The sequence below is a fragment of the Pteropus vampyrus genome, unplaced genomic scaffold (assembly GCF_000151845.1).
Source record: "Pteropus vampyrus isolate Shadow unplaced genomic scaffold, Pvam_2.0 Scaffold97, whole genome shotgun sequence".
NCBI lineage: Eukaryota > Metazoa > Chordata > Mammalia > Chiroptera > Pteropodidae > Pteropus > Pteropus vampyrus.
Genome location: NW_011888878.1, coordinates 6,533,528 through 6,545,561, shown reverse-complemented (window position 1 = coordinate 6,545,561; position 12,034 = coordinate 6,533,528). Strand labels below are relative to the sequence as shown.

General features: G+C 35.1%; 1 protein-coding gene across 4 annotated transcripts in view; it reads right to left on the bottom strand.

Annotated features, from left to right (window-relative positions):
• The window catches only part of ATR (ATR serine/threonine kinase), a 135,826-nt gene that overhangs the window by 86,293 nt on the left and 37,499 nt on the right, over positions 1-12,034 (bottom strand). For all 4 annotated transcript variants that reach the window (XR_896111.2, XM_011364451.2, XM_011364452.2 and 1 more), the window contains 5 exons: positions 8,908-9,102; positions 7,487-7,672; positions 3,786-3,878; positions 2,164-2,294; positions 734-877 (listed from right to left, as the gene is read on the bottom strand). Coding sequence is in view for 3 of the 4 variants with exons in the window: in XM_011364451.2 (XP_011362753.1) it covers positions 734-877; positions 2,164-2,294; positions 3,786-3,878; positions 7,487-7,672; positions 8,908-9,102 (749 nt within the window). In the remaining variant the exon portion in view is untranslated. The remainder of the gene's footprint in view (positions 1-733; positions 878-2,163; positions 2,295-3,785; positions 3,879-7,486; positions 7,673-8,907; positions 9,103-12,034) is intronic.

Genomic DNA, 12,034 nt, shown 5'->3' with positions numbered 1-12,034 from the left:
TACATATATACAATGGAATATTACTCAGCCATAAAAAGAGATGAAATACTGCCATTTGCAACAACATGGATGGACCTCGAGATAATCATGCTAAGTGAAATAAGCCAGATTGAAAAATTTGAAAATCACATGATATCAGTTATATGACTGATATAAACCTAAAAGCAACAAATGAACTGGACAAATAAACAGAGACTTATGGACATGGACTATAGACTAGTGGTTACCAGAGGGTAGGAGGTGGAGGATGAAGGGGGAGGTAGACGGTATAAAGGGGGTCAAATATAGTGGGGTAGGAGGAGTGTGAAGTGGGTAAAGAGGATCAAATATATGGTAGTTAGCTGAAGCAAACCAGACTTTGGGTGGTAAATACACAATAGACTATACAGATGTCAAATTATAATGTACACCTGAAAATTATACAATTGTATTAACCAATGTTACCCCAATAAACTTAATAAAAATAAAAAAAAGTGGCGAAAATTATTTTTGAGTTACTACGTTATTAATTCATGAATTTAAAATATAATTATAATGGAAGCCATGTCACAATGAAATAGCTTTATTTGTATTGATTTAAGCAAGTCAATTATTTTTGTTTACTGATGGACACTAAATTAAAAAGAACACGAACAGTTCCACATTACCAACAGTAATCCTTCTTAATACCTTGAGACATAAAAATACAGTAATAAAAAGTCGCTATTTTTATTATCAATTTCAGTCACAATACCTGTTTTCAATTATGAGGTAGTGAAACATGGCCGCAGTTTCTTTAGGCTGGATGTGTATGAGAGGTAATAAAGCTACTATTACATGACTGAGAAGGGAGCCTAGACAAGCATGATCCAGGCAACGAACAAAGCAATCCCAAGCTCTATATGAAAAAACAAATAAAAGTTATGTCACATTATTTTTATTATTTGTAAAGATTCCTCTATAAATTATTAGCTAAACAAACAATGACACATACAATGATAAAATTATAAGGTAGCTGTAAAAATGTAATAAAGATCAGTTCTGTATACTCAAATAATTAATGTAATGTATTAAGTCAAAAAAGCAAGGTGAAAACAATAGCTAATATGCTTAAGAATAGCTTAATATGCTACTTTTGGGGGCAGGGAGAAGATAAATAAAAATGTGAGTGTGTGTCCGTTTTATACTCTTAGAGGGGAGTTATACAAAAGTTAATAAAAATAGATTCCTACACACTTCAAGAATAGAAGTTAATTCTCTAAGTATAACTTAAAAAATTTTGAATTTGAGACAATGTAAATGTTTTATATGATTTTAAAATTAAATAAAATAGAGGGGAAGAGCAAAAATTTTAAGTTCTTTCAATTTGTCTAAAAATTTTAAACAAATTGAAAGAACTGAACATAACAATATCAAGTTAATGGTACATGCACACAGAAAACAATTACTGCACATAACTTTTAAACATGGTATTCTGGCTGTACATCTCCAAAAGTTAGTCTAAAGATCAAAAAAGACTCTCCAACAAGCTTAACCTGTATTCAGTAGTCTTATTATTAGCAGTAATATTTAAATTAAATTAAATTAGCACTCAAATTCTACATGCCTAAATCTCAACGGCCTAAAAGAATATGGAGGTTTACGGGATAAATCTGTTTATAAGAAGAAATACTTAAGGGGCCAAACGACCAAATATGTGACATGTGTATCTTATTTGGATTCTGTTTCAAACAAACCAACATCTTTGGGGAACACATCTTTGAGAAAATTGGGGAAATCTGAATATGGACTGAGTTTTAGATGATATTAAGGCATTCTTATTAATTAGCATAACTCATGATGGTTACCTCTGAGGTATTTGTATGTCAGATAAGGTGACACTTGGTTTTCTTTAAAACATTCCAACTAACAATAAAAAAGGTGGAGATGAACAGACTAAATGAGATTAGCAATGTTGGTAACTGCTGAGTTTTGAAATGGCTATGTAAGGGTTCACTCTATTATTGTATATCCCACAATATTCAAAGATTTCATAGGTAAAATATCTTTTAGGAAGTAAATACAATACAAATAGGTCTATGTTAATTATTTATGGTTTGAACCTAACTTTCCTGGAAGAGATAATAATGCAAATTAATGCTCCTGCGAAATGCAAAAATATCTAATGAATTCAGGCATTTTTACCTGCAACACAATTCAGGAAAATCATCCTTGAATCGAAGGCCAGTTCTCAATGTGGTCATCATCTTCACTCTCACAGAACTGACATGTTTGGGTCCCATCAGTTTCATCAAGGATATCAAACTGTTCAAGGCCTTAAAAGTAAGTAGGGCTTTAAAATAAAGCCTACAAGCAAGCTGAGAGGAGATAAGCCCTAAAGACAAAGTGCACCTCGCCCTAATCTTGAGTAGTATCTATTCTCTGACAACAGGAGGTAAAATAAATGTTGGTCAGTTCATTTTGTTCAACTTCTTACTGTAGTAATTATCAGTATGAAAAATACAAGTTCTGGTTTGTATTTTTTTTCCCCTTAGAAGTGATTTGTTATTTCAGTCCTGGTGGTGTTCTAGCCAGTGATTTTCAAATTTATTAAGAATATAATATCTATTGTTTAATTTTCTTCATAAGATGCATGTACTGCTATGTAGTACATGCATCTTACCAAAATAGTAATAAATTCAAGATATTCTGAATTTTGTAAAACAAACAACTGATGACATACCCAGAAAATAATACACACATTTTATTATATGTGGAACACAGAATCAAACTTGTAGCAACAGCTCCAAATTCTAATGAAAGGGTAAAGAAACTCTCTATTCAACCTTATGCCAGAACATGTAAACTCTTTGTGGTTTAAAACAAACTCTAGTTTTCTTAGATCTGAGGTCATTCTCTCACTTGGAATAACAATAAGAAAGATACCATGAGATGGACTAGAAGTTGTTTGGGGGATTAAATTTACCAGTAGATACCAAAAAAACAAGTACTGGTTTGTTGAAGTTGGTAGAATTTAAAATTATCATGTCTTTCTTGGCTCTTTATGGTTAATTAGAGAAGGGTAGTACTGATTGAAATAAAATGAAATAAAATTCCATTTGTGGATTTTTACTATAATTTTACTGACTGTGGAGGTGGAAAGCAAGTCAGTATTTAAAATTCTATCCTAATCTATGTACAAAAATTTCCAGTGGTGACCAATTGCTATAGCAGTCATAATGAAACTTCATTGTGCCAAGTATATTTAAACATAAACTGACAAATAACTGAAATTACTTTACTTACTATATGTAACCTAGCATTTTTGGTATTCAAAAACACCATGGGCCATGACCCACATTAGACCAATGTGGACCAATAAATTCAACTATGCAACTTTTGTTTGACCTATCAGGGACTGCTGGTCTCTTTTTCTCCCACTGAGCTACATGTTGTGATAATGTGAACCTGAAACTGTTAGGGTCATCACCTGGTACTTAAGCATAGAGCTAATACAGGGCAATCTGAGCTTAGAAATTGATTCTAAGAACACTATATCCAAAATCAAGTCATATTATCCTTGTTTTATCCCTGTATTTTTAGTTGCAGAGCCAACAAATTCCTTTAAGCCAGTTTGAGTTGGGTTTTCTGTCCTTTATTTTAAAAAGAACTAGAAATGATATAATTCTTCTATTTAGACTCCCCAAAAGCTTATACAAGTTATTCAGTAATATAGAATGTTTGTAGATAGAAGCAGAAATCACATCTCCTGCATATTCTACATGAATTCTATTCCAGCACTTTGAAACTCAACTATCACTACTTACCATTTTCTTATCTTCAATGCCAACACTGGAGCTAAGCAACTGCATGTTAAAAAAGGCCAAAATGCCCAACAACTTGGGTTGTAAATAATCAGCCTAAAAAATAAAAGTTATTATGTCAATTTTATACAGATCAAATTTCATAAACCAACAATTTAAGTATTTAACTAACATCATTTCTATTCTACATAACTCTATTAGAATAACAGAAATAAACGCTTGGTGAATTAAGTTTCTCCAAATACATATATTTTCACATTTAGTATTTTAAAAAACTAGTAAAATTGACTATGACAAAATATGATTAAATAGTACTGTATAATAAGAAAATCATGAGCTATTGAATTATGGAATGACCTAGATGGGATCCTCAGGCTCTGACTCATGTCAGGATCCGGAGTGGAAAGGATATTTATTCTCTTAAGGAGAAGAAGAATACAAAAAGGCAAGTGACTGTCATTCTAGAGCATGTAGAGCTAAGCTGTGGGGGAAAAAAGTTCTTGATTAAAGAAAAGGTATCCTGCCAGAACAATGGTCTGACATAGGGGTCAATATCCCCTGAGGTATAGAGGTTAAGGAATGAAAGGCTATGGACATCAACAGTTACAGACTAGGTATTACTGACCATGGAACTTTGTGTTAATTATTTCTTGAAAGAGGGTCCTAGAGGAGAGGAGATGAGCTTTAAGTCAGCCAGACCTGGGTTTGGAACCCAATTTTGACACTTCCTAGTGTGTAATTTTGAATAATTACTTAACTTCTCTGAGTCTATAAAATGGGAACAATGAAAGCACTCGTTACATAGAGTTGTTGTAAAGGTTAAATACGATAACACGCATCAAGCACTTAGAATATAGTTAAGTGTTAAAATAAATTTAAGTTGTTTAATATACAAACTGGGAATACGAGTAATCCACAAAGAATAATATTCCTCTCTTTCAAAATCTTTATATACAGCCAGGAAAAAGTAAAAGACAAAGCACTGGAGAGGAGTAGCAATTAAAGTATTTTCCAACTCTGGAAGAAATTTGCATTGCTTGATGTTAAGGTACCTGATTTTATTATCTCCAGGTTATATACACTGCCGGGGGAGGAATGAGGTAGAAGGGTGTGTACTAGCACATAGCGGAGAAGAAGTTAGGTGTCTAATATGTCTCTCCAGATTAGATGTTGGGATAAACTTTTCTCTTGTCAAGCATACTGAATCATGTGTTTTTCAAGCCTAAAATTACATTTAATATGCGAACTTCTGATTTGGATTAAGACTCAATATTAGGCTTAATAATCTATAACCAACTAATTGCATGATTCCATCCCGTGCTTCTTAAATGAAAAGCAGATATAGATGACACTCACTTATTCTACATCAACATTCTAATATTAAAGCTCTTGCATTTAGACAAATAGTTCATTAATCTGCCACTCACCAAATACTTATTATCTATGCCTGGAATACTGTGCCAGGTACAGGTATACAAGATAAGCAGCCATTTTCCCCCTACTAGTTTACATGAGAGACTAATATGAGTGGAGGATGTTAAATAAGTAAATAAGTTTGTGGTAAGTGCTATAAGGAAATAAACATGATCACATGATAGAAAAGAACTGAGATGAGGAAGTTTAGAGAGGGTGATCAGGAACCTCTGAGATCTAAAGAATGAGAAAAATCCAGGAGATTATTTGAAGTATTATTATTCCATTAGACTATCTAGTGTAAAGTCTCTGGAGCAGGATAAAGCTTGACATGTTTAAGAAACAAATAAAACAATGCTAAAACATAAGGAGAAAGGAAGAAAAGAGTTGTACAACATGAGGGTAGAAAGATATGCAGATCACATATAACCTTACAGATTTTAAGAGCAATGAAAAGTGTATAGAATAAATTCCAGTAGGGAAATAATATGAGTATAAGTTGTGAGAAAAGCACTTTGAATGCTGTGTAAATAACTGAGTAAAGATACAGGGAGGGAAGAGTAAAGGAAGAAACATTTAGGAGGTTTCTGCAGATGTTCTAGAGAAAGATGGTCACTTGTATAAGAGTAGTGGCAGCAGAGATGGAAAATAAATTTTGGAGATAGATTTGATAGGACTTACTGATACTTAGTTATAAAGAATGGAGGGCTCATGAATTCCTCCCAAGTTTTGATTTGAACAACTAGGTAGATAATGGTACCATTTCCTGAGGAAATACTAGGAGATAAACAGGTCAGGGAGGTAAAATAAAAATTTCTAATGAAGATGTTATGTATGGACTTGTTTAAGATGCTTGTAAAACAGGCAAATAGAAAAAGGTGGATAATCTCTATTTGCCATCCTCTTTTACCTTCAGATCCATTTTCTGCCCTTTTCTGCCCTACTCTGTGCCTGGAGGCTTATGAGATTTCATCACTCAAGATCCCTTACCCTCTGGCTTCCCATTAAATTCAGTCAACAGGAAGCACCAATGGAGGAACACAGGGCAGTATGAAAGAGCATGGTATTTAAATTTCCTGCTCCCTCTGGGCTTTGAGGTGGTTTTGGCAGTGGCCACATCCCTCTAAGGGGAGCATATGTTTTCTGCTTTTCCTATTCCTAGGGGTCCTTAACATTCCCTGCCCGTTCTCTTAACCTTGCCCATAACAATGAAAATGGCCCCTTTATTAAATTTTTGGTTAAAAATTTTTGTGTGTGCCATTTGTTTCTTGCTAGAACCTAACTTGCATGAATCCATAAGTCCAAAGCACAGGAGAAGTTTGGACTGGAATTTCAACTATAAAATCATCAAAATATGTCATGTTAAAGCAAAGGACAAAATAAGACCAGATTCTTTCTCAATTAGAGAGAGAATGTCAACAGAAAAAGACCCAATTACATAAGTCCTGAATCAATCTAACATTTAGGGGATAAAGTAGAAAGAAAGAGCCAATACAGACTAAAAATGAGTGGACAGTGAAGCAAAAGGGAAATCGAGAAAATGTGGTGTCACAGATGCTACATAGGCCAGTTGTATTGAATGCTACTGAAAGGTTGAATAAGATAGAAAAAGAGAAGTGATTTAACAGCAGGAAGACTAATTTTGACTTTGACAAGAATTTCAGTAGAATAGTGAGAACAGAGTTGGGATAGAATGAGCTAAAGAATGAATGGGAAATGAGAAAGCAGACATAGAAATCTCTCAAGGTATTTTGCTGATAGTCCTTTAAATCTCTTGAAGGAATGAGAACAGTCAAGAGGAAAAAATAGTAATAAGCCTGAGGAATTACATATTTTTTTCAGATGACAAAATAAAATAGTAAAGTGATTTCAATTACAAATTTAAGATAGGAAAAGATAAAAAGGGACAGTATATCTTCTAATTTCTCTGAAATCCAACAATGGATTTAAATATAGTTAGAACTGATAAGGTTAGTATATTGTGCTAGAGAAGGGGTAGTTGCAGGGGAGCTACAAATGTATTCCAATCTATTGTTCAAAAGTAGTGAAGAAAAATAAGCGCTTTTACTCAGCGAAAAAGTAAAATTTAAAATCATTTAAAAACATATTTTCAACATTAATTTGTTATTAATGCCCTGCTATGACATTGCAATTTAAATCATCAATGTTTTCAAAATAAAAATCCCAATTTAAAATTTAAACTAATCTCTAGCATTTAAAAAATGTACAAACACTTGTTTCTCCAATTTCATAATGAGAGGGAAAAAATCCACATAAAACATATTCCTTACCATTAGTTCAGGTGATATGATATCTCTTGGGCCCTGATATGGATCATCACTAGATGCAAATGAGGCAAGTATTGACAAACCATTGAAAACCTGTTGATAGTGTTCTCCAATACGTAGCAATAACTCATTATGCAATCCTTGGAAATCTTGTCTCAACAGGCTCCCCAGTTCAATTTCTGTTTCATTCTAATCCAAAGACATATTTTTTAAAAATTAAAGTTTTTTTATTCATACTAACATCCTGGAAATAAATATATTGATTTTAACACATTATTAGTAAATCTGGAGCTCTAGATCAGGTGACGAGATTTACTAATAATATTTTTAAAAGGCACTGGAAAATGATTCTAATCTTGATCTCTCCTGGTAGGTCTCCCATGGGCTATAGGTAATAAAGAGAAATGATCAGATCTTATGTTGAAATAAAAATTTTTTAAAAAGTCTTAGTTTTCTATAAGGTCTTAAAATACATCAACTCATTATTCATATATACATAAACCCTGAGAAGAAATATAGTACAATGACTTTGGAGCACAATCTTTTTAGTCAGATTGCTAAAATTTAAATTCCAGCTTTGTCACTTATTAGTTGTGCCGCGACTTGAACAACTTATCTAATATTACCCCACTGCCTTAGTTTTCTCAACTATAAAATGGAAAAATAATAGTATCTTTATCTCATTGGGTAACTGTGATTGAGATGATCCATATTAATTGTTTAGCAAAATTTCTGACATGTAGTAAGCATTCTATAAATTATCATTCCACTTCTATAATACAGATTTTCTCAAAATGAATAAATATACTCAATATTCAATAACTCTCATACAGAAAGAGAGCTATTGCTACCATATCATAAAACACATGAAATAAATTAACATCAGAGAAAATAGTAGAATCACATGTGCATATCTGACAGGTTCTCCTCTTCCCATGTAGTCTCATATTCCTCAAAGATATCGTTGCTAGTGTAACACCAAAGAAGAAGCACAAGCTATAATTTTAAAGTAAACAACTAGCAAGAAACTGGGTCAAATTATAATCAGAGCACTAATTAACCAAATCAAATAACTGAAGGAAATTGCCTCTTTCTACGGATATAACTGCATGCGTATTATTAGTCAACTTACAATTCCAATCAATTAAAAAATTCTAAAATGAAATTAGCTGAGAACCTGATCCATGAATGGGTGATTATCATATGCCATTATGGTGACACGATCAAAGAAAATACAAAATAATAATTCTATTTAATAAGCTCCTCTAGGCCCAGGACAAAGCTTATTTACATAATACTATTTGAACTTACACAACTCTAGGATAGGCTATAAATTACCCACTCTCCTGCCTACAAGAAAGCTGTTACCACAGCTTTCCTATAATGCTAATTTAAACAAGAATAAAATATAGATATTTAATTACCTTCAGATAATGAAGGGCACGTTCTAATTCATCCTTGGAACAGGAACATACCAAGTGAGAAAAAATATATTTGAAGTTATTTATTAAAATCTCTCTACGATTGACATTTAATTGTTTTCCTAAAGTTCGAATGAGAGCAGAAGCTGCAGGGCTTGCTTTGGCAGCAAGATCAGGTAGCAGAACTTGTAAGGTCCTCTGAAAAAGAAATGCTATAATTACCAAAAAGTACATTTGTACAGGTGATAAAATATTTGCGTTAACTATGTGCAAAAATATTTTAAAATGCCATACGAATTTTAAATCCACATTTGACATATCTGAATTCAGATTTACCATTTATCCATTCAACAGATATTTTACTGAGCACCTACTATGATTCAGGCACTACAGACACAGTAGTGAAAAAACAGGCAAGGTCCCCGATGACATAGTTTACATCGTACAAAGAGACAGACAATAAATTAGCTAATATATAAATAAAAAAATAATTTTATTAAAATATATTCCTGCTCAAAAGCAGAGGTTCCAAGCCTGATTTATTGTTTGAGGTAATTTGGATTTAGACAATAAGCAAGAATAACCATAAATATAACACTTTAAGTTTTTTAAATTAAAAAGTTGGTGCCATAGTATTAAAGAAAATCTTTTTAACACAATCACTACCCCAACTCAGCAACAAATCTATTTTGATTTTGGTCTATTTCCCTTAAGATCATATTCATAAAATATATACAAAATTCCAAACATAAGTTTTATTTATTAATTCAATGAATCTAATAAACACCTATTATATGTCGGTCACTATTCTAGGAGATGTTACAGTGAGCAAGACTCAGGCCCTGCCCTTAGAGATACTTACTTACACCTTACTTGTGTTATATCTTCCAACTTAATATTAATCCTATAACACTATAAGGTAGTTTCTACAAAGTATTTACAATTTTTATGTGAATGGTCACATAATATTCTATTATCTAAATATTAGACATTTAGCTTCTTCTTAGGGTTTTGTTTAGTCTTGCTACTTGGAAAATGGTGCAGTAAAACATCAGTGCTTTTGGTTCCCAGAGTGGAATTACTGAATGAAAAAGTAAGTATATCTTTGAGTATATAATCCTATTTCCTTTCAGGATTTGACCAATTTATAAGCAATCTGTTTGTTAAAATAATACTGGAGGGGAAAATTCTGTATGAACCAGTACTATAATTTCTAAGCTAAGAGTAATGATATGCTTTGCCTTTGGGAAAAGGTAAGAAGAAGAAAATCTACTCCATCTATCTTGCAAATCTCAGCCCTAAGGCTTTGCAAACTCCATACTTCAAACTGACATCTGAATTCACAGAAGATCATCTATATCACTAGTTATCACTAGTTTTGTCCTATATTATTCCAACTCTGTAGGGGTAGAAATGATCATATTAGATTTTGCATTACCAATGAGACCAATCACTGCACTGTAAAGATATAAGGGCTCGGTTGGAGTCTCAAGGTGACAGAGTAGGAAAATGCTGTTGTGGACTCCTACCACGATCACACCAAAATTACAACTAAACTGTAGAATAATCTGAAGAACCATCTGAGGACTAGTTGAACAGAGGGTACTATGACTAGGGATACAGAAAAGCCACGTCTAGACTGGAAGAAGAATCAATAGGGATATATCAGCTGACTGTAGGAGAATCGATAGGGATATATCAGCTGAAGTCCTCCCTGAGAAGAGGTCCCAGCCCCACAGCAGGCTCCCCTGGCTGGAGCACCAGTGCCAGGAAGAGAGCCCTGACATCTAGCTGTGAAAATCAGCAGGGATTCCACCTGTCCCAGTGAGATAAAAGACTACTGGAAGGCCAGGCATCCTCTTAAAGGGCTGGCACACAGACTCTCTTGCTGCCAGGTACTCATCCTGGGCTCTGACGGAGGAACAGTGGTGCGAGAGATACCAAAGACATACAGGGAGAGACTGAGTTGTGTGGCTTCAGGGCTAGAGGGACAGTTGCCATTGTCCCTGCGTTGGGCCCTCTTCCTGTGTAGCTGGATGCCACCTTTCCTGTGTTGAGCCCTCATCCTATATAGCCAAATCTGAATCTGCATAGGCCTAAAAAGTCTCCAGCATGGTGACTCCCTGGGACCCAGCCCAAACCAACTCAAGCACCAGCAGGTCTTTCAGCAGCAAGCAGCCAACCTCTGCCTGTGTTGCCTTCTTTCTTAAAAAAACTCTCAAAGAACTACAGGCCCCAGCAGGCTTCTGTGTGCCCCCGGACTTTAGCTGAGTGGCCCCACACTCAGAACTAGGGCCGAATCTGAATCTGCATTAACCTGTTGAACACCACTAACCCTACCCTATAGATCTCCCTGAGATCCTCCCTTATCCAACTCACATACTGCTCGAGGCTCTTTCAGCCACTGATCCTTACAAGCAGCAGGCAGGCTGCAGCAGGCAGAATCAGGCCACAGGGTGTTCCGTACCTTTTACTCAGCTGCCTCAGGTCCAGTACTGCTGACAGCCAGACTCAGTTTGCAGTGTGTCCTCTCTCATGCACCTCCAGGCCCAGAACAGGCACTTACCAACCACAGATCACTTTGTAGCTCCTACCAGGTAGCCTCAAGCCTGTTATAAGCTGCAGCTGACCTTGACCGGCACTGGAGCACCCCCCAAAAGGCCCCAGAACCAACACGCCTGGCTTCAGACGCAACAAAGCACCACCCAATTATCATCCCATAAGCAGCACACCCAAAGGGTGGTCTCATCAGTCACCAGAGCCTGATGAGGCAAATCTTACTCTGTGGGGTCAACCCCGCAGAGCACTTTGTAAACTGTATCATGGCCAATCCTCACAGCCAGTCAGCCTAGGAACAATCTCACTCACTGACATTCCAATAGCAAAACAAGGCTCAACTACAAAAGGAAGGCACACGCAGCCTACACAAGGGACACGCCTGGAGCACCCAGCTCAGGTGATTAGGGAGACTGGGCCCCACAGGACACCTACTACATAAGGATACCCTGCCAAGACTGGGAGGCGTAACAGATCTACCTAATACATAGAAACAAACACAGAGAGGCATCCAAAATGAGGAGACAAAGAAATATGTCCCAAATGAAAATAAAGAACAAAGCTCCAGAAAAAG